At 40.4% G+C, this 27,733-nt stretch overlaps 1 protein-coding gene and 1 long non-coding RNA gene across 3 annotated transcripts in view; one reads left to right on the top strand and one right to left on the bottom strand.

Moving 5' to 3' along the window:
• The first annotated feature begins 1,517 nt into the window (after window positions 1-1,517).
• On the top strand, window positions 1,518-27,733 carry LOC148190019 (uncharacterized). The gene is made up of 4 exons (XR_015776293.1): window positions 1,518-1,637; window positions 4,624-4,683; window positions 4,804-4,918; window positions 26,869-27,733. It is a non-coding gene; the product is annotated as an uncharacterized LOC148190019 (long non-coding RNA).
• Window positions 7,368-27,733, bottom strand: part of neurl1aa (neuralized E3 ubiquitin protein ligase 1Aa) — an 85,946-nt gene continuing 65,580 nt past the window's right edge. For both annotated transcript variants that reach the window (XM_088075995.1, XM_042485878.2), the window contains exons 4-6: window positions 23,474-24,202; window positions 12,929-13,078; window positions 7,368-11,373 (exon numbers count right to left, since the gene is read on the bottom strand). In XM_088075995.1, the coding sequence (XP_087932121.1) occupies window positions 11,132-11,373; window positions 12,929-13,078; window positions 23,474-24,202 (1,121 nt within the window). In that variant the 3' untranslated portion in view covers window positions 7,368-11,131. The remainder of the gene's footprint in view (window positions 11,374-12,928; window positions 13,079-23,473; window positions 24,203-27,733) is intronic.

Below are 27,733 nucleotides of genomic sequence, written 5' to 3'. Positions count from 1 at the left end.
CAACTTTAAGACCCTCCGGACCTTTAAGCTGTTGCATTTTTTAAACGTTGGGGGTGCACAGTATACATGTTAGCAAACAGTTGCAGGGATCTAAGTCCAATATTCACTCTATCTTAGTTTCGGTTTCCACAAATATCTATCACTTCAGCTGCTAAAAGCTCTATTTTATTAGCTCGATAATATCTTTTGTGCAAGGTAGGTACAGCCAGTATATCAGAGCTTTTTTTATATGCTGGAAATGCAGTGGTGAGAGTAAATCAAAACAGTAAAATGGTGGGATGTAAAACCTAAACTGTTTGCAAAAATTGCTAAAACTCTCCATATAACTGAAACTCAAGAGCTGGGTGATCATTTTCTGTAGGTTTGGGGCAGCTGAGGCTCAGAGGGAGAGCGGGTTGACCCCTAATGGGTGGGGATTCAATCCCTGTATCCACCAGTCAACATCTATCATTGTGCAAGATACTGAGCCCCAAATTGTTCCTGATGGCTGTTCCATCAGTTTGTGAGTGTGCAGGTGGTACCTTGTGCGGTAGCCTCGACCACCTGTATATAAATGTGTGTGTGTGTGTGTGTGTGCGTGAATGATGAATGTGACTTGTAGTGTGAAAGTGCCTTAAGTGGTCAAAAATGACTTGAAAAGCAATGCACAAGTGCAGGTCCATTTACTACAAGCACTACTTTTCCCACTACTTATAGACATTTAAAATTGTTAAAATAATGTAAAATATAAATAAGTGCAGCTTTTATCATTTGGATTTTGTAAATGTTGAACATTTAAAATCACATGACTGTCAAGCTATCACCTGGGAAATCTTCCAAGGTCAAAAACACAAACAAACATAAAAGTTGTCTCAAGACCCATTAACTGTCTCCAGAGTTATCTTTAGAAGTATTTCATTTGTCATCATGTGACAAAGGTAAGGACTCTGTATCCGTTAGGGAAATTCAGCTTTTAGAGCAGCTTGTTGTACAGACATAAAAAGGAGGGAAAAAAACACAATAAATAATAAAAGAGGTGTAAAATGTCAAAAGGATATAAACGAATATATATATAAAACCCAAGAATGAAACCCCTTTCTCTGTTCAAAGATGGTTTTATTACTCAGCCAAGGAGGAGCAGAAGCTACTGGCCTGATTTGCATGAAAGCTGGGGTAAGGGAGTAGCAAGGGCCAAGGAAGAACCTATTAAATTTTGGGGTAATCCAAGTTCCTTGGTAGCTGAGTGCTTACAGCACATGCTTCATTACTGCAGCGTCTCGGGTTTGATTCCATCATTGGGACCTTTGTTGCATGTCAGATCCTTCTCTCTGCTCATTTTCACTCTGTCTGCAAGTGCCCTTGTAGTTTTATGTGGAAGGGCAGCGTTTCCCAAACCTCTCCTCGAGTACCACTTGTCCTGCATGTTTTAGATCTCTCCCTGCTGCAACACAGCCGAATTAAACGATCAGCCCATCTTCAAGCTGCTTCAGGAGCTCAAAACGAGCTGATCATTTGAATCAGCTGTGTTGGAGCAGGGACAGCTCTAAAGCATGCAGCAGTGGTGCTCATGGAGAGATTTGGGAAACACTGTATAAGAAAAAGTATTTCCATCCACCGAAGAAGACATTGAGATGCTGTTGATTCTGCAGAAAAAGCTGGTTAGTGGGACACTCTTTTTGTCAACTAGTTAATTACATTTTTTTATCATTTTTTTCCACACACTCAGGTGACCATACCAATATCTCTCCACTAGATGTCTCTCTTGAACCAGTCTCTTTTTGAACCCTCCAGACAACATCAGTGCTGATAGGACAGACAGCGAGCACAGAGAGATTTTCATATGAATAGACCTGCACATTACAAACTCAATATGTACGTTGACATTGAGTCTCAAAATGAAATTCTATTATGATCGGTCCTTTTTTTATACACCATAACTAATAACATTCGATGTGAACATTGAAGGATGATGATCTGTGGCGGGGTTATGAATGCTCAGCTGAACAAGGACAAGTATTAGATACACTCGTCTGGATTATTCTTTTCATGACATTATTACTCATTTTATTCATATTGCTCAGTCGCGTCTTTTATATGGAGATGTCATGAGTCAGACAGATGGCTATCAGGGAGCTCTGAAGAGACATCTGGATGAGGTGCTTCATGAATTTATAGTGCAGTCATTTCGGCAGGAGCACATCCACAACTTATGTTTCAAAGTATGGTGCAGCAGTGTATTTTCACTGATCCCTCAGTCCCCTACCTGTCACCCTGAAGCCCCCCAGCAGCTGTGGCAGGGACAGAGGGTATAACACATGATGTAACAGAGGGCCGGGGCCCCCCGATGACTTGGCATTGTGTTTCACCTGAACCTCAAAGGGCACGGCTGGCGACATCTGTTACATTTCAGTTTCTTTAGGTGTCAGTGTCAGAGGTCAAGTGCATACAAACACTATTAACACTTCATTTAGGATGTCCACTATTTCACCGGCAAAGACCATCTGTTTGGAGCAAACATGCTATAGTTAACAGGTGTGTCACATGCATAGCTATACATACAGTCTAAACATCACTGCAGAAAATAAGTTCTGTGGCAAACAAGATAATCTTCACAAATGAACACCATTTTATTATTTTTGAAGCCTAAATGCAATCACCAGAAGTAAAAAGCTAATCTTAGGCTATGAACAAACTACATTACGGTCAAATGACTTGACGTCCCCACCACTGCAAGGCTGCAAAGCCGTGTTCGGAGTGGTTCATCCTGATGACGCTCTGCAGTCTGATTTATCCACTTGTTAGCAACCACCTTTTTAAAGATGCAAGAAAAGCTTCACAGATGGGGTATTAACTGACACATTTTATTTCGTAAAACAGAATGTGAAAGTCCCTTAAGCTTTTGTTAACCACAGACCTAGTTTAAGGATATTCACCAAAAACCCATTCAAAAAACCCAGTGACTTTAAAACAAGAGAACCGAAGGTGCTGAATGCTTACGGATTTCTGGGTTTTAGGACTCATTCTTCGGGTACTTGACTGACAGGGTCAGGTCTTGACCTTAGAATCAATAGTTGACGAAACAATCTTCACACAAGGTCTTACTGGCTTGTGCTTGAGCTTTCTACCGTATCACACAATCTTCATCAACAGATGGAGTTTGCGCCTGGGTCCAGACCTTGGAATCTGTCCACAATCCACATGTCAGCATTGTCGCATTCATCTTGCATTGTGACATGAAACTGTGGTTTCTCGTTTAAAATAAATAACGAACAAAGAGCGCCACAGGGGGACTCGCCTGGCCAGTCAGTGCCACGGCTGGGACCAATGCCTATTGTCAAAGTTTGCCGGAACCAATGAGGAATAGTACCCAGAGGACAGGAAAATTCAAAATAAGATTTCTTCTTTGTCCAGCCTACACAACCGAGCTAAATTTAACACCACTGTGATATTTTGACCATTTTTCATTTTTCTTAAATTCAGCTCCTAAGAACTACCCCGTCTTGACACAGCCCAATCCTACTTTAAGATCTTGAAATGCTATTTTTTCTTTTCTCACTTTAGTAATTTATCTGAAGTGATATTTGTCTGAAGTGATAAGTTCTTGAGATAACAGTAAGATCCAAAAAAGAAATTAAACAAGTCTCAACACTGTGTATTTTATCTGTCCTACGAGTTGAGAAACCCCTGAGAAGCCTATAAGCACAGCAAAAGAACTCCTGCTGATTGATTGTTTTGCTCCTCATTTCTCCTATGGAGGAATTTAGGAGAAACAGATTAGAATTCAGTCATCTTTAAGTAAGAAGCTGATTCATTTCTGGGAGACAAAAAAAGACTATTGTGAAGAGCAAAATTTCCCTGTGGGTAACAATGGCGAATTCTATAGAAAAGCTAATGAAACTGTTGTAAATTGAAATGTCTTCTCAATATCACCCAATATTATGGTTTCCTGACAAAGCCAGTCTGCAGGCATGGCAGCATCAGGGTGATTTTAAAATGACTTCAGATTCAGATGGATATGTTGGTCTCTAGTGATTGGTTAGGGAAAACCAAAATTCCCCCCCGCAGAAATCAGTTAGAGTGGACGCAATATCAGACTAAAGATGGAGTGTAACTAACTGACAATAATGTTGCGCTGTCAAAAAATTGCCCTTTTCTGAGAACTTGAAGGACTTTTTGTTAATGTTGGCTTGATAGTTTATCTTTACTGATCATTGTTGACCAAACAGCAGTTGAAAAACAATCTCCACTCGAGTTTTACTTACTCACTTGTTCTGCAGCTTTTATTCATACCACATGAGAGCAATGAAAAGTTTAGTTTATTTGTTTACTTAACAGGGACCATGCACAGATGTTGAGCCAGGGTAAACTATAAACTTAATTTGCATCTGCAGTCCAACAGGCATTTTTCACAGAAGACATCTTGGCATGTCATAGTAGGAACCACACAGGTGTAAATGATAAAAGTAATAATGGCTGAATTCCATGTAGCTGCTTTGATTTCAGGATCCTGGTATTGTGCATGCTTGCTGACTGTCTCTCTCAGTGGAGCTCTAGACTAGAACAGAGCCATCGTTAGCATCATTAGTAACACCTGTGCTTTTTCTACCATGACAATTTAAAGCGTCTGCTGTTGTTAATCTACAGTTCCATGATAACTGAGCCAACTTTGACTGCTGATGCGATTAAAAGCTCCAGAAAAAGCCAGTAAGTGGAATTAAAGTTGTGACCTTTTTGCCAATGTGAGTATTTCTATTTTTAATTGTGGAAACTGGCAATATATTACAACCGCAAACTATCCTGTTCACATGTTTTTATGTATTCCAGATGGCACAGCAACCTGTATAAACCTGGATTTCTTCTTCCAATGATCCAAGCTCAAAATGAGTTGGATATTTACAGATGACTGGATTAGACATCGTTCCAGCTGGACCTTGTAAAGGTAAGAAGTGCAACTAATGACCTTTTGTGTGACCAGTAATTGCAAAAGCTGCAAGGACTTAAAAACAAATGGACTTCTCTCAGTTAACCCTATAAGACCTGGAGCAACGTCACTTCTTGTGCTGCTTTCAAAGGCCTTTCACAAGTATTTAAACCTTCCGACCCTAAACAAATTGGTATGATTTCTCACAAAAACACGAATGAGCAACTTGGAAATAAACATTTCAAAAAAAAATTTCCAGGTCAATTCTATGTTCCTTAAGAATTTTTAAAACAAAAATTTCGGGTAATTTTCTTTTCCTTTCACTACTTTTTGCAAATTTTTGTGTCATTCATTTCTTCACATTGCCTTCTTCCCATGTTTTTGAAAGAAAGTCAAGTCAATTTACTCAGGTTTCAAAGGGTTAAAGCTATGGCTAAAAATTATTGAAAGTGTGAGAAAAGAAATGATATTTTGTTGTTTGTCATGGAATTGTTGCAAAAATCTCCTGTCGATAATTTTACATAAAATTTCACATAACCGCAAATTTGACATTGACATTGTGATATTTTGTTTACCATCACGTACGTTTCTTTGAAATTATTGTGGTTTTCTTTGAAATGTTTTTGAATTTTATCCATGAAAATGTTTGGGAACCCTGCACCCAGATAGAATTAATGACCAGCTTATATAATAATAAAGCGTTTACCAGCTAATAAGCCAGATATTATTTTTTTTCTGAGGAGTTAGTGGAAGAGCTAAAAGGAAAGTAAATTTTGGATTCCTGGATGTCTGTTAGCCAAACACACAATTTAATACATATTAATATTTTTAAATAAATAATTTAATTAATTAATAATTAATTTTTTAAATTATATTATTTTCTTCTTTTAAAAAAAAGAAAATATGCCTAGTGATAATATGTATTTTTTATTTATTGTGTATGTATTTATTTATTTATTTGATATATTAATGTATTCATTCATTTGATAAGCATGACACAGTTTGTTATTGTTCCATCAGACCATGAAACTGATGTGCTGCACAGAGTTCATAGCTGTTGCTAATTTTTAACTCTTGTCCCTAGTTGGGCTCTTGTCTTCTGTAGGCTATTATGTCATTAAAATATACAACTTTCAGTACCATTAAAATCACATTATATGATAAATATGAAAATACATTAAATGCACAAAACACAATAACAATAACACATGTTCAAAACACCTTGGTAATTTACTTCAGCCTGTCATTGTTTTCTCTTTTCTCACTTGATTTTGGCTGAATGTCCTGTGAGTTGATTGGAGGGTGACTCCGCTCACCTGTTGTGCAGGGTGAGCAGACTGACTCCTGAGTGAGAACTGAGAAAGCTTGGTGCTTTTCACCTCTGGGCCAATCAGGTTGTGACGCCATCCTTTCTGAGGGCTTAAGAGAGGTGAGGAAATGAACGCTGAGGACATGCTGATCCTTTTCAGTCTGATGCAGACGTCACGTTAGCAGACACTGTCCTCTAGAAGCTTTGGTCTCTTTTTTTCTTTGTTGTCCTGTTTGAGGGTGATTTTGTGCATTTTGACTCCTAAGTGGAGGGAGTATTAAAGAGCACCTTTTCACGAGGTCACCTACATCAGGACAGTTCTTATTAAAGTGATTTTGTTCATTAGTTTATTTCATTGAAACACAATATAACCACTACCCCCATATGTAAACACCTTTGTTTATCAAACATATTTGTTTTTCATTGAAGACGCATTTGTTCATCACTGAGGAGACATTTGTGTATCATTGAGGACACATTTGTTTGTCATCGATTAGGCATCAATTTAGCATTGAAGAGGCATTTGTTAATTATCGTAGAGGCACTTGTTCACTATTGAAGACATATTTGTTTGCCATTGAAGAGGCATTTGTTTATCAGTGACACATTTATCATTGAAAAGGCATTTATCATTGAAGACATTTGTTTATCATTTATGCATATGTTTATAATTGTAGATGCATTTTTTTTTTATCATTTACACCTCTGTTTATCATCGAAGAAGCATTTTTTCATTGAAAAGGTTTTTATCATTGAATAGGCATTTGATTATCACTAAAACATTTGATCATCTGTGGAATTCATTTATTATTGAAGAGGCATTTGTTTATAATCAAAGAAGCATTTGTTTAGCATTGAAGAGACTTTTTTTTGTTTAAATCATCGAAGATGCATTTGTTTTTTCAATGAAGAGGCACTCTATATCGTACACAGCTAGCATTGACATGCCATCAAACTTTTGACTCTAGAGGAAATGTGCAGCTTTATTACACTCCTTCATCCATTTGTTAATTTTTTAAATGCTAACTTCCTGTAGCACAATACAATTGGACCACTAATGCAAACAAATCAGAGACCCCTCCCTCCCAACAAGATAATATAATGCATGTATCTGAGTAAATGTTATTTCAATTATGAAACCAACTATTTTTGCTCAAACACATTTGGAAAGTTTATTAACCACAATCGTCCGACTCACACTGAACAGAGTTCACAAACAAACACTTGTTTCAAATGAAAAAAAAAAGGAAATACAGGTTTGCAAAGTACTTCAGCTGCTGTGTTACAACAATGGCCATATATATAGAGTATTTCTAGCCACTGCAGGTTCCAGTCTACACAAACACTAACAGCGTTCCACTCTGATGCTCGTCTACTTGGTTGGTCCCGATGTTCACGCAGAATGAACAGATTACTCATGCATGACAAAAAGTACTAAGATTTACAGAAAGAACCTCTAAATGTGCTGCTTTGCGATTGGCCGGACACAGAGGAGTTATATAGTGGCAATGTAGAAGAAAGCAAACACACGGGAAAAGCAAGTTTGGAGGAATTAGTCCGCACATCAGTGCTTGACAAATAAATAATACATTACAGGATTAGTAACATTCAAGGAGCCTGTGGAGTATTCTGGATGCAAAAAAATAATATAAAAATTAAAATATTTTCCACTAAATTATATGTATCAAAATATTTACTGGTGAAAATATTCAGCCGAAGGGTTTTAGCTTCTTATAAACTGTAATTTAGCAATTAATGTGGTCCAAAAATGTATAGATGTAAAAATTTAAGAAGCCCAAACTGAATACAAGGTCTTGCACCAAGGGATTTGTGTTTGTACAATGTATAAAAAAGAGAAGGAAAAAGAAAAGATTCAATTTGGTCGGAGTGTGAGAGTAAAACATGCCATAGTTGAGTCTCAGAGATCAACGCTGGCCTAAACGTTTACAAGATTACAATCAGTAGCTTTATAAAGTGACATTTATCATTACCATACAGAGATGGCTTTGAGACTATATAATGATAACAGATATAAATACAGAATGGGTAGCAGGGCTCTCTAAGAGGGGCTCACACACAAGAAGATAAATTACAAAAAAGAACGCCTGAAATTCATAAAACCAAGAGTTTATATCTTGCACCCCAAAACAATGAGGTTTTGATTGTGTACTGCAATATCACTTATTGCCGAAAGGTACAAGTGACTCTCTGTATACTCACTACTAGAAAACTAGAATAAATTTAGCTTCTCATGGTTTTGGATTAAAGGAAAACAAATCTCAGAATTATGATTATCAATCAAAATAAACATTAAAAAAAGACAAAACTTTTTTTTCTTTCTTTTTGCAGTTCAAGCACACCGATAAAAATCTCTCTAAATACATAAGTTAACATTCAAATGTGAATTAACACTTCAAGCAGTAGCGTAATCAAACTGTAATATGGGTGGAGGGTTGAGTGAAACATCACTGTCAGCGTTTTCCCTGAAAGGACAGCTGGCAGATACTATAGCAGCATAGGTTTGAGCCCCGTTTGGTGATTATCTACAAAATGAAGTAAAATATCATTAAAAAAAAAAAATTGAAACAAAAAACCTCTCAGCTTCAAGTGATGTTGTGGAATAAGCTATGGCTTACTGCTGAGTTGCTGCATTTAGGAATGAAATTTCTGGGGGATGTATCAAGACTTTTTATACCGAAATAAGGGTATAGGAATCGTAGAAATATTTGCAAAAATTTCCCTGCCCCTGAATTAGGGATGCACCGATTTATCGGCCACACATCAAGAAGTAAGATAACATTCATGAATGGCAGGGGCCAGTGTTTTTCTGTGAGTCACATCAATCTAAAAAGACTAAAAAGCAGATCTTGAAAATAACGGTGTCACGGGGACATAATAAAACATGTTTCAGAGATCTTCTCTGTCACCCAAAAGGACACAGTAAAGTCACTATCATCGCATCAGGGGACACAGCCTATTGTGTCCCCAACAACACCACATTGTGAATTATAAATCCATGGTGACATCAGGAGGAGAGCTAAGTAACATTAGCTTTTAGCAGCAGATGGCTGGAACTAACAGCTAACGGAGGTCACGTTAAGTTACATTACAATGCATTTAAGCTCTGTTCAGTAAAAAGGAGTATTGGGCCATGGTCAGTTATTACATACTCAAGGTGTGTTGTAATGTAAAATTGTAAAATGTAGTTTTTGATGAAAAACTTGAATAAATACAGTTGTTTGAAACAGAAATTTGTTGTTTTCACAGCAATATAAATGATATTTTATTTATAGTGAAAAGGCTTCTGAAGAATTTTTTAAAAAAGTTTTTAATGTGAAGGAAGGTTATATTAAAGGTTATTTCATAGATTGTTATGATTGGAGTTGTGCTCAGTCAAACTAAATTACTTCCAAATAATTCAGTTTTTTTTTTTTTCTATAATGATGATTTCTTTTTTCCCTGGCACAAAGGGGGGAACAAACAACAACAACAACAACAACAACAACAACAAAAAAAACATCAGTATCGGCTATGGGCCAAATGATTATTATAAACATCAGATAGGTCCAAAATCTCACAATCGGTGCACCCCTACCCTGAACTGATTTCTGTAAAGGATCTTTGCTGCTGGTGAAAGGCCTGTCACAAAGGTTATTAAACATTTTACCTAAATATTGGAAATGTCATTGATTTATGTTACAAAAATAATTTTAAATGTGTGTGCTTTTTTTCTTCTCTGAGTAAACATTTTGTGACAGTTTGCGCCACACAACAGCATTATTTGGTAACGTGTTGAGGGTTTTGGAAAACGTCAGAAAACATGATACATCCGCATGTAACGAGTGAACCTTCTCTGGTTTAAGGCAGGAGGCTGTGTTGTGTCTGTAGCGACAACAATCCTTTGACTTAATATGTTATGGAAACTGTTTTAGATGACCTGTCAATTCGTCATGATTGCTCACAGTGCATTAGGTAAAGTTTGGGAAAATAGTTCACATCTTTTTAAAAAAGATTGCTGGCCCTGAGGAGAATCCAATTTTTTTTTATTTTTGCCACTTTCTGTTTCGTTTCATAGATTCGGAGCTGCTAAGTCGGCTGGACACAAGTTTGTAGATTAATAACTTTATCCTCTCTGTCTATTATGGGGCATTTTGGAGAGGACAATGCTGATTTCAGTGCAACATACCACATTGCAGAGCAAGCAGCTAGCTAGCACAACATTATAGCTACCACCGACATTTGCAATAAAACTACCATAAAGGTACATTAGATTATACGAGTACAAGAGGTGTTACAATCCTACTTAGTATACCCAGCACCCCCTTGCATCTCTAAGCACATCACACACTGATAATTACCACGACAATAACAGAAATCCATCACTTCATCATTACGATGCCAGACTGACTCCTTCTCTGATGCTCAGTAACACACAGACACAAGTTGTGACATACTGAGATGATTACCTGTCAGAGTGTAAGTCCGAAGTACGCATCAGGTTGACAGCGTATTTCAGAGCTTCAGTCATCCTCTAACAGAACTATTATCGAGACATTCAGCCCCAAAGTGACTCATTTGCTTCAGTGCAAATGGGCGACAGTCCCTAAATCTTACAACATGGCTCAACACATGAAAAAATTTTGGAATTGTTTCAGTCTTTTTCCGTCAAAGTCTTCCAGGTGAGAGAAAACACTTCTGGCAAGAGCTCTCAGTTTAACCTCCTATCAAATGAGAAGGCTGTGACAAGAGACCTTCCCAGCAAAGCAGTACCGGCTTTGAAAAAAGGTACTGCATGACAACAACAAAAACTGCATGAAAATACCAAATTAAAGTACCAGAGTTCATATTCCCTGAACTTAGTCATTTCTTCCCCTGGCTCTGGGATTTTTAGGGAGGCCGTATGTTCGTCAGTGGTCATCTCCTTACGTGCTCCTGTAGGTCTTGATAATGTCTTTGATCTGCCTTCTGCAGATGGGACAGCAGGCGTTGGACATCTTCTTGAGCTTGAGGCCACAGGTGTAGCACAGACACATGTGTCCACAGGCGTAGATGACTGTGTCCACCGTGTTCTCATAACAGATGGAGCATTCGTCGGACCACGGCCCGCGGCCTGATGGGAACGTAGGTGACTTGGGGAGGCTGACTGGTGAATTTGGGGTTGTTCCTGTGATTAAATTGAAAAAAAAAAAAGTTAAAAAAAATGAGAAAAGTAAAGTAGCCAGATTTCATCTTTATATGATATACTTTTATTTTTGAACTGCGTGATGCCAATGTAATGGTAGTCAAAAAAGAGAAAAACTGTGGTTATCTGTGTCCAGCCAGCTATATCCATTACAAATTAGCAACAGAAAAATAGTCATAAAAGGGTCGGTAAGTGTGGATTAAGTGTGGACAATTAAATTGAAATATTTCCTTGTTTTAATAGGAGTTAATAGCTTCTCTCACTGCAGCTAATGTGGACTTTAACCATACCGCCAAATTAATTTTCAGTACATTTTTAGTACATTTAAAATTTAAGATCCACAACACTCCTCTTGCTCTGCATCACAAAGTACAGTCAGTAGTTTTAATTAATTAGGAAAATTTTTAGTCAAATCTGAGAGTCTGAGAGTTTGAATTGGGTTTAGGGTGACCGTTACATCAACTTATAGTAAGGAAGCAAGATATGTTAACAACAAATCGGAAATACGCAACACTTTTTGCAGACCCTAGATATCAAGCAAAAGCCACTGTATTACACTAAGTTGCTGTGAGCTGTAAATTCACCACTTTTTAAGCAGCAGGTAAAATATAAGGTCATGTGTGAGTCTGACTGGGCTAAGCCTCTCCTGCTGTGGACAGCTGCCTCTGTGTCTGCAGCTGCCTGTACTGAAGAGCTGCATGAAAGCGAGGAGCGCTCTGCAATTAAATATGGGGACCAAAACATCCCCAGTTGAAATTGCTATTACAGTTTATTGTTTATATTAACGTTCTGGTCCCTGTGGACCTTTCTCAGGAATATTTTACACAAGTTTGCTGCAATCTGCAAATCCAATTTAATTTGTGAAGTGAAAAATTTCTGTAAATAATCTGGCCCATGTTTTTATTTGTTATATGTGGACTGTAATGGGACAGGTGGTACACATGCCGCTGCCAATTACTGAAAGAAACACTCACAGCAGTTTAACTGTCCCACTTGTAAAAAAAACTCTTGACAAACTTCCAGAGGGACCAAAACTTTACCAAATAAACTGTGATGTTGAGCAAGAGCAGTGTATTTTCTCAAACTTTTTTTTTGTAAAAAAAAAAAAGAAAGTACATTTAAAATACAATATACCTCCCTCAATCCATCAAGAAATGATCTCACATGAAAACAATATCCAGCTGAATGAATGAAGTGAAACTAAACTGGTATGTAGTCTGATAATCAGGTTGAAAAATCAATTATGTGTAGGAAGTTAGGAAGTCTTGCATCACATTTGTCTTTCACTATCCAAAAAAAAAGCACATTGCATCAGTTCCATTTACATAACAGCGCTCTGTGACATAACACGTGCCAAACATTTTCCTACATCCAGCTGCAGCTGCAGCAGCGGTGGGACCATGAAACGCTGGCCATTGTTCCTAACTACAGCAGGATGACATCTGCTCACTATCGCATAATGGTTTCCACCGAGTCCCCTGTGGGGTGATTGATTCTTAGCTTCTGTAGTGTTAGTTCCCTATCTGGGTGTACCTACCCCCTGCTGAGCTGCAGTAAGCAGCAGAGCACAGGCCTCCATTGAGCACCGGATCAGAGCTGCCGCTGCCCAGGGCGCTGGGGGTGTGCGGGGAGGAGGAGGGCGAGCTGGGGTTCGATGTCGCCCGCGGATCTCCGAGATGAGTGGAACCTATTCGTAGTAGAAACAGGCCTGGGATTAGATGTTTACTTTAATCAGAACTCCAATCACTTCAGTCACTTGTTGCAAAAAATGTAATGGAAATGGTTTTGGCAACATCACTGGTGACAGTAGTCAGAGTATAGTTGGTATACAGGCTAACCTACATGGACGGATATACAGTGTGAAAGACACAACAGGAAATAGCACAGAGAGGGAGAGGGGGTCTCAGAGAGGTGTAGAAAACCAAATAAGAATAAAAAATCCTTTTGTAAAAAAGTTAAAAATGACTTTCAATGGTCTAAACTGACATAAAGGCACAAAACATTACAGCAAATAGTCTTCTCATAGATGGCTGCTCTTTTTTTCCCATCTTTTTGTTTTTTCTTTTGTTTCCTCTTTTGTTTCCTCTTTTGTCCACAATAGTACAGACAATGAACTATAGCAGGATCCACCTTTGCCTTTATCCAGGCGTTACATTTATAGTCATGACAGAGAGAACTCCAATTTGTGAGAGCAGTCTTTTTGTAAGTGTGCACATCATTCATCACTGAAGATTTCTCCCCCGCTTTCTTTTTTGGGAAAGTGTATTTCAAAGCAGTCTTCCGTTCATTCCACATTCTGTCTCGACATGGCGGTTGGGGAAACAAATGGGAATACCAAGAGCAAGTTCAGGAAACACATGCTGAAATGCCAGTGATGCCTAGAAAGACAAGTCAGGCTGTTACAAGCTGCTGTGTGATTGACATGACAGACTGCATTCAAAGTCATTAAAGGAGAGCAACTCCCAAATTTAGAACTCCAATATGTCATTTCCATGGCCTTAAGTTCAATCAATATTTGTGATCATGAGCTACTCTCTTTCAAGCCAGAAACCAGAGAAGTAAGCTTCAAACATGTGATGTCATATCAAGTATAATGTCCTATCCAGGGACATTAGTTGTGATTCCATCTGCTTTTTTTAAATAGGGATTTTAAATTTGCACATAAAAAAAACAAACAAAAAACACCAGAGTGGAAACACCAAAATTCGAGAGAGAAAAAATTAGATATGGGCAAATAAATGATGACGTAATTACGTACTGTCATTACATAGGCAACTCTCTGTCTGGATGGTTTTTAACATGTCTATGCACACAGGGTGGTTAAAAAACTCTTCCAAGAGCATATTGTTAGTTTTTCAAAACTCTTTTTACAATGTCCAATGTGCTATCTGTTTTTATACATCCATTGTTTTCCTTCGTTTGAGGTTTGACCTGCGTTTGCCATATCATTGCGCTCTCCTCTGCTGTGCTGTTGGGAAAGTTTGGCAGTTACAGATGAGTGCTATCATTGCTGTGTTTGTTGGATGTGTATGAAGGCAACTCTTTGCCAACATATTAGTCACAGCAGCTTTATATGGGGTGAAATGTTGTATTTTCAGCTTGTTCTTCTGCCTTCAAGTGGCAAAACAACAACAACAAAAAACCCTTAAGGCAGCTTCAAGATGTATTCCCATTTTACCCAAAAGAGCAGTATAAGCAGGGCTTTACAATATGTGGCGCTTTTATGAAAATGAATGAAATACACAAATAGGCTGAGTGTTTCTAGCGGGCGATGTCATATGTCTAAGAAATGAATGGCATGCTCTTTTATTTAAGATATCTTTAATAGTTAACCATTGCACAGGTAGGACAGAGACACTGAAATACCCTACAAATTAAGATGCAAATGAGCTGTCTTGCAGAGCAAGCCTGTAATCATCAACAAAGAATTCCCATCAAATGCTTTGCTGCTTCTCAGCATAAATGCAGATTACCTTAATTACCTTCCCTGAAGCCTGCTGTCAAAAAATAGCACACTAACAACTGCATCAGAAATCAGCTGCTGTGCATTAGATATTTAACCATCCTATTTCTGGACCTGCTTTTTTCAAATGGCATCACTCCACTGTGGTGGATCTCACTGAGGAACATTTCATAGTGTGTCTGTTCTCCAGGACAACTGACAGTAAACCCAAAAAGTGAAATGAGAATCATCTGGTGTGGCAGAGTCATCGTCAACACTGACCAGTAACATCATGATGGCAGCCCCACTCTGATGAATGTCCCAGCAGTCTGCCAGACTGCATCTCTCTGTCTCCATCTGCACCAGCAGTCGGATCAATCCAACTGATGCCCAGGGCCAACAAACAGAGGCCGACTCCTATGTCACACCAAGCCAATAACGGGTCATTGGAATTTAGAGAAAATGTCCCATCACTTCCAGGTCATAAGCAGCAGCAGTGTTTTAGTCACAGTTGTAGTGTCGTCATGTCTCTGTGCTCCCATGACTCTATATCAGGAGCTGTTTGATGTGGCATGTTGAGGGGGGGGAAGTTGGTCAAGAATCTCTTTTGTTTGCATACCGGGGGTTGCCCTGGTGCTCCTGGCGCCACAAAGTGTGTATGATTTGTACTGTATGTGCAGTGTGTAGCATGATGTAATAGGTCATCTGGAGCAACATAATTAAATACATTTTTAGCACAGGACACCCCAAACAGAATCACTCTCCTTATCCAGGCAGGATGCTTGAAATGCTCAACCAATTGTCTATGTAAAGATACAAGACTGGTACAATAAACATACACTGGGCACAAGGAAAGGAAGTGTAAGTTAGTGGTTAGTGGCAACCTCACTAAAAATAGCTTCAGCAAGGTCAAAAGTAAAAGCACACTGGTTGAAGAAAAGCCAACAGTTTAGCTGTATTGTCTAAACCAATTTATTTGGTAAAGACATCTATTATTATGCCAATACTCCCTTGTTACACAGGAATACCATCAAGTACAAAAAGGAAATACAAGTTAAAACTCAAATGTATTTTCTGCAGAAAATGCGTGTGAATGCTGACAGCTGAAATTGTAAAGCACTACGGAGCTGCTGGCCAATGCTGTTGTGTTAAATGCCATGCCTGTCATGCCTCTTTTGCTTCCAGAACACTGGCATGCTATCTAAAACCACACACTTGGATGGTATTATGATGCCATTGTTTGGTTCTGTGTGTAAATACAAAGGCAACATAATGAAGGGACTTTGTAGCAGCCTTATAGCATGATCTTTGTGGAAAAAGGGGCTTATGGCCCAAAACACACACAGACATGTGTAGCACTGGTTGCTAGTGATTGGGGCCCCCATGAGGGAGTGGATTGGGTGTCAAATTCAAGTGTATAGAAAGGCTCTGAATCAAAGTGTTGATCAGTAAATTCACCCCTACAAGGTTTTACTGAATTTGTTTTAATCTTTCATCTGATTACTCGTTCAAGATCACCCTGCAGCCTTGTAGCATGAATGGTTCCCTGTGGACCTGAATCCTCTTTCTCTCCACATGCCTGCCCTCCCTCCCTTCTTCTCGCTGTCCATCTCTCCCTGTTAATCCCTCTGGCAGGCGGGCACCTCCCATCCAGGGCAGCTGAGGCAGGATCTGTGGTGCCCAGCCCTGATCCCGCCTGTTCACCACTAGATTAAACCGACCTGTGTGAACAGCTGTGAGAGTCAGGCTGCCTCTCTGTGGCCACATCTCTGCTGCTAACTACTTTAACTATTCATCCAGCTTTAGCACATACTGCACAAGTATTTCTATGGAGAGAGCCTCCTCCTTGAAAGCATGGGTGGTATGTAGAATATGTGACAAGGGAGGTGGGTGGGGAAGAGGAGGACAGTGGAGGGCAAAGGCTGGGGGCTTAGCATGTGTGTAAGGATCACCCCTGATGGACTTAAGGGTTGTGTGAGTCACTTATGGTCACTTTTACCAATACAACCTGAAGACAGACAAGGGGTTATATAGAAAATCTAAAGTCCTGTTTATAAACTAACATGCAGCATAAAGAAAGAAAGGACCATTTCAAATAGTTTTTTAACGTCGGTGAAATGAGATTCTAAAGTACAAACGGTTTTAGAATGGCTGTTAATTTAATTGCATAGCATCTCTTGTTCAGCGGTATCAGGACAAATGTGCACTCAGTTTTTGTGCGTGTTTAGATGAGATGAGAGGAAAGCAGCTCAGAGGGTTGTAGTTTAAGGTCATGGCTTACCCTGCTGCATAAAATGTTAATAGTCTCTTTTTGTCTGTGGTGGAGATATTATCTGGAGAGACAAAAGAGCTGTTTTGGTGGGAGGACACAGTCGTACATCCCTGAGTTATTTATCTCTTTAGTAAGTGTTGAGAGGAAAGTGTGTTGCGTCCATACACGTTTAAACACATGTATACATGCATGCAGTATGCAGAGAAAGATAGAGATTTGAAGGTTTAGACAGTGTTTCTGAAATTAAAATTTGACATTTGGGGAAATTAGTTTTTTCAATCTGCCCTTCATTATGAATTTTATCCTACACAGCAGACAATACCAACCCTTGACAAACCACTGAACTGAAAAATAATAAAACCAGCAGTATCATTGTTGTATTTATCTGTCGTATATATGTAGTATATAATATCAGCAACTAAGGTGTGGGCAAATACAATGTCAATTTGCCACAAAAAAGGGAAAAGGGTAAGGGAAACGTTTATACGTTGTTGGTGCATTGCAGTAATAATACATAATAATTTACATGCATTTTTATAAAAAGATTAGAGTATTATTCTTTTGGAGAGCATTATATCTATTTATCTTTGCAAGATAAATATGCAGAAAATGGCATTCACGTATTTTTTTTGAAGAACTTCTGACTTCATTTGTCCTTCCCACACTTCTGAAAACCAAACCTTCAACATTGCTTAGTACAAATGTGGAAAGATAGACTCAGATGAAGTTAAGTGGAGCATGCATGAGAGAGAGCAAAGCGATTTATTAGAACAACACCCAGTGTTATAAGATCTCATCATAGTGCTGCCCTTTGTGCTTTATCATAAACAATAGTTGACTAGTGAGCCTGTTGGTGTGTATATGTTTACATATGAGCTTGTGTGAGGGAGGGGAGAGGAGAGGAGAGGAGAGGAGAGGAGAGGAGAGGAGAGGAGAGGAGAGGAGAGAAAAGGAGAGGAGAGGCCAACAAAGATGACAGAAGTTGAGAAGAGGAGGAGAGAGGAGTGTGGCAGCTGCAGTGTATGAGGATGTGGGTGGTGAGACATTTCACTTGAGCATGAGCGCGCTGACATTTTAATGGAATCTATAATACAGCGAAGTGGGTCACTGGATGGGTGTCCTATTTCCACGCCGTGAGGCACAAGGTCCCCTCAATATCTCTCGCTCAAAGTTCAACTGTCAGCTGGTCTTATTTCAGATTTCTTTGGTATAATCACACTAATAGGAGAGATTTGGACAATAGAGACAAATACTGTGTAGCATGCAGTTTATAAGCTAGTGTGACATGGAGAGCTTAGAAAACACAGATTCCACCAGTTTTTATGTGTGTCAGACTTAACCACCCACGTAAAAGGGTGTGTTTTTTGCATTCTATATGACATGCTAGGGGTCAGCATGTTAACATACAATATTTAACATGTATGCCATGTTACAGTGATAATGTTAGCACTCAGCTTCCAACACAGCTGGGCTGAGGGGGGAAGATCTTATTTAAGTTTAAGTCTGACAATATTGATTTGAGCATGATAAGCTAACTCTTTTATATTTTGGTAAAAATATTGTCTGTCCTCTGGCACCACACTTGCAATTTAATTTGAGTGAATCTTAATTCTTAAGAATGTGACCACTACTATGGAACAAGAACAGACATGCACGTGTTAAAGCATGCAGGTGGTTTCACTCTTTTCCACTGGTCGACAGTTGGTGGTAGTGCTGCATAAACAAGTGCCAACCAAGGCAGAGAAGTTGAGGACTAAACTTGCAAACATGATAGCAAACAGTATTAAAATTTTCAAAACTCACTTCTGTAAATGGTTGACAGAAGAAAAATCATTCAAAACATTTGTTATGGCACAAAGATGCGCACAATTTCTAGATTTAAAACAGAAAGGCAGACATTTATATTTAAAAAAGATGAAATAAATATGTCTTCAACTACCATTACTGTTGATAGAATGAATGCATTATGGATTTCATCCCGGCAGACGTGTTAATTTTAACCCCTTTTCCTGCGTGATTCAATGACGGGGCACATCACGATACCATCTGTCTTCGTTCAAGCAGCTCACCAACAATGTTTAAAATTAGTTGCCTCCAAGTTTCAGAAAGAGACTTAATAAGTAAAAGAGAGAGGCTATAACAAAATTAAAAAAATGCTATTTTTTCAATGACATCCATGCTTCCCTTCACTGTTCACTACTTTGTTTTTGTGCCCGTCGGTTACATTGAATGTGGAAAAACAGAAAGGCATACTCTACACAGCTCTGGTCTACTGGCAATGGAAAAACAATCTAACGCCAATTCTTTTATGGTTTTTACCATGTTGAAAAACCCCTTTACACATGCTAATTTTAGTGGAAAAAGTATATTAGAGGATGCAGCACGCTCATTTTTCAAGCTAGTGCATAGACAGTGATATATTGTGGAACCAGACAATATAAAGCATTCATTGGTGCCAACCATGTCAGAATAGCTTGAAAGAAAGGGGGGTTGATAATGCTCCAAATTTAGGCTAAATTTTGATGAAGGAATGACTGGCATATATTCTCACCTCGAGATATGAAAGAAAATGGATTCTGTGGGTACAAACTGCTGCTAAGGAAAAACAGCACAGATGAAGAGTTCAGCCTGTGCAGCATTCAGAACCACTGAATTTAGAAAATGGACACAGAATGATAAAACAGAGTGAGTTGAATAAAAAAATTTAAAAAAGGAAAGCTTGCTAGCCTCTTCAACAGCATTAGAAAATTCCTGAAGTTCAGTTATGGCTTTTGGTTTTCATGTGCCACCCCAGGATTTTCAGTGGCTCCATCGGGCCACTCCTAGGAAAAATTTTTCGGGGCGCCACTATGTTTCATCCAATATCATTACCCTGTCCAAGCGCTCTTGGCTGACCTGAGCGCCACTGATGCATCTGTTTGAGTACGCCTGTTCTTATTAGAAAGGTCCATTGCTTCATGCTTTGTTTGAAGTGAGAGGCCTCTGTGGTGACTGCTTTATCTTGCCATCCTGAAAGCAGAAGCCCACTGGGAGAGTCGAGCTTTCAAGTTTAACATCCCTCACTCCAAGTAGAAGGCATGGCTCGAATTCAGCTTAACTGAAAGCTAAATTGCTCTCCAGTCAACATAAAGGAATAGATCAAGAGCTGGGAGAGAGAGATAACAGATGCTTCCTAATTCAAAGCAGCTGGAAAGTAGAGATGATTCACACCTCAGTGGGAATTCCAAGATCTGCTCTGATAAGGAGATGTGCCTCTGACCTCTTTCATTGTTATGCTATTCCTGTTTTGTTGTGTGGCCAAGGCTCTCTGGTTTCAGTGCAATTGTTAGAGATGTACATAGAAAAACCAGGTGGTCTGTTATGCACAGTTGCTGAGCCAAAATGCAATTTAACAATAAAGTAGGCAATCTCTCTGTGTGAAAACACTGAATCTAGGAAAAGTGCTCACTGTACCATCAAGTAACTTTGTTGCAATGGAAAAGAAGGAGGTAAAGAGGAGATAGAAACACATAAAAGCTGAATTGCTGAACTTTTGGCAATCTCTGAATTAATAACTTATACACTGAGTGGGTCAAGCTAATAGAAGGCAACATTAGCCTGAATATATTATTAGATATGGATACTGGACCCCAACATAATGCCTAGTCAGTTAAATAGAATTGCTCAGCTGGTGAATATGTCAAAAAGGTCTCTAGCTTCTGGGTTTACTTCTGGGATATGTGGCACACTGAATATGCACAGTAGAGTTTTACCTGCTGGCCCCACCTGCGAGTCTGTGCACGACTCATAGACTTTACATTGTGTTCAGGTCACAGATTTTTAAATTGCTTTTCTTGTCTCGAGGAAAGTTTAACAAATATCAAACCTCCATGGATCAAAAATTTATAATAGACAGACCTTATTTGCAGTTTGAGGTGTACTGTCAACATTTTACAGTGTCTTTTGTAATAGTAGTCTTTTTGGGCTGCATGGAGATTTTTCACTGCAATAGCATGAGTGGCAATGGAGAAAACTTGTAGGCAATATTGAGCAGCTTTCCTGGGGGTCTCAGTAAATCCCATTCATTGTACAAAATAATGGATGTAGCCACCATGACGTCACCCACTGGGGTTGTAGACTATTGTTTTTAAGCCTTAAGTTTGGCAATTGGAGCCAGATGTGACCAAAGTTGGATGAGAGGTGGAGAGATGGAGCTGTGGAAGAGCGAGGGGTGGATCTGACTCATAAACTGTGGTGACTCAAAGTGGCCTGCCCTTAATTATGCGCAACTCTAAGCCCTGATAAAATGTAAACCAGTGAGTTGCATAAAAGTCCACAGTTTGCAAAATCATACAGTTATCATGAAGGAGGAACTATAGAGACCAAAAACGATTTCTGTACCAGGCTGTAAGCATGTTCATTTCTGCTGTTAAGTTGGACGTTTTTACATGGGAGTTACTCTGTTCTCGAGCCAGCCTCAAGTGGTCATTCGATGACCTGCAGTTTTTGACACATCACCAGTGGCTTTATTTCTCAGCCCTTGAAGGTTGCCACTTGGTGAATCCCCTTGTGTAAAATGCAAAGAGCGAAATCTTTTCACATTAGGTTTTATAGAATTTTGACAAGAGAAAGGTTTAAGCATCTTCTTCACTTTCTCTCTCTCTTGCATGTCTAGTTTAAGTGCAGGTTGTTCCTCTTTAACCTCTTTTAACCTCTGCTTCCCTTTTCCGCTGCTGTCACTGAAGGAAAGCAGGATATATTTATAGATGCCTTTTCCTCCACAGACAAACAATTGTGACACCTTTGAAAAGCTAGTGCTGTTTTGGCTGTTCTGCCTTTTAAGAGCTGCATTAGTAGAAGACACATCCACTGCTGCACGCAGCAATTTGCATTATACAGCTGACAAAGATGTTGCCACGTTACTGTCAGCCCCTTGCTATCACTGTGTGAATGTATACAATGATAGCTAAAATTATGGTTTTAAGAATGTCTCGTATGCACATGTAACTTTCTGTGGTGCTGTCGTTCAAAAAGGATTTTGCCGACTTTCTTTGGCAGATGTGGGAACAAATGCCATTCAGGATGGCATTCATTCCAGATAGTACGTTGCCGAGCTGTCTTCCACTTTTCATGCTCATGAGTGCAGCCCCCCCACAGCTGCCTGCTCCTCGTGGGAAGGCAATATGCTTGGCAGAGTGAAATGAAGTGTCACAGCGCACCTCTGACAGGCAAAGTGTCCACCCGCTGAGACATCTTGTTGTCCCTGCTGTGTGCAGGTCACAGCCCTCCTTCCCGCAGCCTCTCTCCATGTCTGTTTGCTCGCTTCCTGTTTTTCATGACATAGCATCTATTTTCCTCACTAATCCTGTGAATGTATGGAGATGCTTCCTGTCTCCTGTGCTGTAAATATTGTTACAAAGTAATAAAGTGCGCTCCCAAACTCTTGACCCCTTGATGCTGCTCATGACCTTGGTTGTAACTTCCAAATGGGTAGACGTGGTTTGGTTCAATTGGCATACTGTCAGAGCGATCAACACTTAGCGTGAATAGATTTCAACCCCTGGGAGCAAGTGAATTAAGCGTGGAGCTCAGAGGTCTCACCAGTGGTGTGCCAAGCCAAATGAAGATCAATATCCTGATCTGTAAGTTCCTGACCCTGACTCATTGCTGGGCTTAAAGGATGGTTATTTCCACCATAAATTACTCTTTCAAGTGGGATTATTCACAAGACAAAGGATGTGGTCAAAGAACTAAAGCAAGCTCATTACTCCACTTAGGACACTTACAGGATATAGATTAAATATTGTTAACACACAGAGTTGGGTTGATTTCTGGTTTTGCCAGTTCAGATTAGTGCATAGCATGAGCATAAACTGGTCTGATTTTACTTAACCAGCATGTGTCATAACAGCTTCTAGCAAATTAAAAAGTAGTCTACATCAGCAACCTTTGTTGATGATGTCACAAAGCCAAATCCATCTTGTATATCAAATAGGCAATATGCCAATGTGATGATGACCATAATAATTTTTTTTAGAAATGGACTAATGGACATTCATCTTTGCAATTTTTTGACACTGTACCATTTGATTTAGTGTTAAAAAATGTAAGAATTTACCAGGTGGAGTTGGTCTACCAAACAAAAGCTGTTGGTTGCTTTTCGGGAAGTTCAGAATCTGGCATTTATGGGAACTAAAGGTCAGGGTACCTCAGCCTCTATTGTTTTGATTTTGAGCATTTATTATTGTGTGTTGCAAGTCCCCAACTGTATGGAAGTCCAATACTAAATTGCACCTGTACTCCTGTGTGTCCTCTTCCAAACGCTTTACATATGATTTTTGTCTGACCAACTAGTATATATGTAATGACTTCATGCGGTGCTCACTTACCCAGAATCCTCAGCTGAGTTACAGCCCCATGTAGACCAAAGAACATCCAGAGCGGGCGGGAGTTGTCCACACACACCTGCATACCCACATTGGTGCCGTTGTGGCTGAGAATGACCTCTCCTTCCTGGTTGACCAAGAATCCCAGGATGTCACTGCTCTGGAGAGGTGTCGGCACCCGACACACCGCCCAGAACTCCTTTCTGTCCACCAGGGCCTCTGGATTGTAGGGCAAGTCGCTTGGGCGCAGCACTGCCGGGTCACAGGACGTCACACCGTAGGACAATGACCCCGAGCGTGCCGGGCTGGACTTGGTTACTTTGATAAAGACGGTCTCTCCAGTGCGCAGGGGCCGGTTGGTGAAGACCAGAGTGCGTTCCTCTCGTGCATGCTCAGATCGTGCCACCGTCTGCTCATCCAGCGTCTTAATGTGGGCGCCGCGCAGCTGGTGGAAGTGGAGGTCGCTCTCCAGGGCAGATGGCAGCAGAGAGGACTGCTGGGAGTTGATGGAGTTCTGAGGGATGGGGCAGGTGGAGGATGAGGAGGCTGAGGCCAGGTGAAGAGTGTGGCGGTGGGAGTGATTGTGGACGTTACGTCCGTCCTCCTGCTGCAGGTTGAGGTCACACAGGCTGACCGACAGACGGGAGTCGTCAGCTTCACGGCGGAGGGAGGAGGAGCGCACTGTGGTGAAGGAGCGTGGGCGCAGGCAGTCAGGAGGAACAATCTCGCTGTCTGGAAAGAGGGGAGAGAAAAGGAAGAGGGATTGAGACAGGGAGAGAACAGCGGTTAATAGCGCTCTTTCTGTGTTTTGCTTTGATTAGCAATTTGCCCGAGGCCTATAGCGATGAAGTTTGCAGTCTGCTGAATCCCGACTGTGAGCATACAGTTCTGAGAAGAGCTGAATCTGCAGCTAGTCTGACAACAAGATAATGATAAAAAAGAGAGAGCAATTTAACTTCAGTTGCACAAGTTGAATGCAATGTTGGGTAGCTGTAATTACTCAACACTGCTGCAAATGAGAGTGTCAGGAAGTGTATTTAAAGATAACGAAATTAAAGAAAGTAGTCTGATGCTCCTATATCTGCACGCAACTGAATCATCTACAGAAGTTTGAGACAAGAAAATGCTGCATGGTGTCAATTAGCAAAGAACAAATTACTTTCCCGAAACAAAATGTAATACAGGCGTGGATGTGTGAGTGGACGTGTGGGTTGGCTGCATTCCTTGCAATCCATAGTACAGTGTCACTCTAGCGCCAGCCATTTCTATCACCAATACATGTCTCTAATAGCAACAGTGGTCACATGCACTCAAATACACACACAAATGACTCTACCTCTGATAAGCTGCCCTCAGGTCAGCTTACAGTCCCATCCTGCGCCTCGACACGGCGGCTCAAAATAACACCTCTAAACGTGCTCTTGCCTCCCCCCTCCGGGCCTAGTGGCAGGAGTAAAATTAGCCTGTCGTCCTGAGAGACACCCTGCTCACTCTGGGTTTGGGTGGGAGTGGGCTGTCTGGGTTTATGTGTGATGTATGCACACGTGTATTTGTAGGAGTGAAAGACAGAGAAAATAAAAGGTGGACAAGACTGAATGATGACCTCTTCTCCCCCCACACAGAAGGTTATGACAATACCAAGAGACCCTCCTCAGTCAAAGCAAGAGATGGAGGAGAGCAACTGAGACAAAAAAGGGAGGCTGGGGGAAGAATGGAGGATAAAAGACAAAGAGCAGCCGCTGGCTGTCTCTGGAGAGTCTCTCAAGTCCTGGTCAGCCCTGGGCCCCTCTATCTGACCTGGACCTGAGAGCCTGACTCCAGATAAACCTCTCAGCCTCAATTACCAGGGCTGTGGGACCACCGCTAACTGTAAGCTGTAGCAGTGAAAACAGAGCAGCCAAGCCTCTTATGATGCCCTCCCACAGCTGAGAGAGACACAAGCCAAGGAAGATAGATTTGTGACAGCCCTAAAGAAAGCCAACTTTATACTGGCTGAAACAGAAACGGTTTGACTGAGCCCTACAATTATTCCAGAAAGATCAAACTCCACATCTGTGAAGTTAAAGCTACTTATTTTAGAGGCATTTTTTTAAATTGTATTTCTTGAAAATGTCTTAATATCTTGATAGCAATCAATAAATAAAATCTAAAAAAGAAAAGAAAAACAAATAATAACATGATTACATATAATATATAACAATAATAACATGGCTGAATAACATGATTGGAGTTTACCTCTCTGGCAGAGACAGGGCATTCCTATTTGCTGTTCTACAAATGCATATGCATGTGTCCCTTAGGTCCATGTAGAGAAACAAGAAACAAAGACAGACTTATTAAAAAGACAGTGTAAAGGAGAGTGTAAAAGAGACTCTTGCAATAAACCACATAAAATGTCATTAACCTTGGCAAATTGTTTTAACAATGTTGAGAAAATGCTGCTAATCCTGTGTGTCCTCCGCCACATTCCCTGCTGCTACAGACCGCTTTACCCGTTGGAAAGTGGGCTGTAGCTCTAGAGACTGAGAGATATGTACCTTAGTCAACAAAGACAGTGGCTGACATCAAGTGTAATGCTGTAAGTTTAAAATGAATTAGAGATGACAGCGGTCTCCTCAGTATCTGTTCCCCTTGTAGTGACGCATTTGATTTTCTGCATCATCACTGAAACGCTGTCTGATGAGCCCTTGTACACGTAAAGCTGTGATGTTATCACCGCTCCCTCAAAGTCATTTCAGCCGTCAATTAATGTTAGCTGCTAACCCAGAGCACAACGCTTTGTGATTAATGTTTAATGGAACTAAGGCCCTGTAATTGTGCTAATTGATTTTTCACAGAGGCATGAAATGGAAAGGACAGTGCCTTTGGTGCACAGGGCAGCTCCCAGAGACTGCTAATCAACCATTAAACACCTCTCCGCTCAGATGTGTGCAGCCGTTAACTGCGAGTCCCAGAGGCTAGCCGAAGATGACTAGCATGCCGGCCCGGACTTCATCTACTATTTCCTCTGCTATCAATCCCCTGATGGACTGTCGGCCTCCATGAAAACCCTCATCTGAATTTAAGAGGAAGAGCTGTGGAAATGAACAGAGCCTGACGATGTATGGCTGTTAAGTTCTAATTGAACAGCTCAATCTGCCATGCAGTCTGTTTCCTGATTTTATGCCATTTCTTCAGACAAAGAGCCATTTGCTGAAGGGAGGCCTTTAATGAAGAAGAGAAACCTTTATGTGACTTTCAGATGATTAGGGAAGGCCTCTCCTTTGGCCACAGACGGAGTCATGCTAACTGCTCAACCACAAACTGATTGTGATGGCGAGCCGCCGGCGGCTCACTCGACTTATTGAGGGATTTGAATGACATCACCACACTAAATTGTATCTGTGTGTGTCTTCCAGAGCCGGCCATTTCTCCGCTGCCCATCACTCCATCCTAAATTGGATTACGATGGGACAGACTTTGTTGCAAGACCTCCGGGACACGGTGGAGCTGCTGAGAGGATGATGACATGTCTCGGGGGGATAACAGCGGATGGGAGAGAGAACACAGAGAAGAGGTAAAGCCAAGGAAGGAAGGGAGGGACGGCAGCCAGTGACAATGCTGGATTTATGCTGAAAGGAGTCAGTGGAGGCATCCAAAGAACCGCAAATCATCTCGCTTTCTCCATGTGTGTCACTCCAACTCAAACGCGGGATGTGCAAACACAAACTCATACACACAGTAAATTGATTCCTTTGAAAAAAAATCCTTTATCAGCTATTTTCAAAAAGCTTCTCCGAGGGTTTATGTTCCTTTTAATATCCTCCTCTTTCTCGCTTGCTTTTCAAAGAGTAGTCATTTCAAACCCATATTGGCCTCAGTGCCACGTATTCTTCGTTTTTCTTCTTTATTCATCAAACGCTAGTGAGACCGAGGCACTGTATGTACCCCTAATGCTTAGCGTGGAGGACAGAAAGAGGAATGAAAGGACTGTGGAGCATTTACCATGCATTTGAAAAAGTTTGTGTGCACGGGTGTGCGTTTGTGCACTCTGTATCCGTTTGTGACCTCACCAGCTGCTGCCCGCTAATCATGGTGCACCTGCGTTTTTTAGCTGATACAATCCCTTTGTCCCATTGGTCCCTTTCAAATCCACCACTCACAGATGCTCTCTCCTATTGGCTCAGGCCAGAATTTTGCACTTTGAAAGACTGTGTGTGTGTGTGTGTGTGTGTGTGTGTGTGTGTGTGTGAGTGTTCATTTCTCTCATGTAGGAGGACATTG

Source organism: Plectropomus leopardus, chromosome 3, assembly GCF_026936395.1.
Source record: "Plectropomus leopardus strain MGB_pleo_1.0 chromosome 3, ASM2693639v1, whole genome shotgun sequence".
In the NCBI taxonomy this organism is placed as follows: domain Eukaryota; kingdom Metazoa; phylum Chordata; class Actinopteri; order Perciformes; family Serranidae; genus Plectropomus; species Plectropomus leopardus.
Note: the sequence above shows the minus strand (reverse complement) of the source record. Positions and strands in the feature narration are given on the sequence as shown.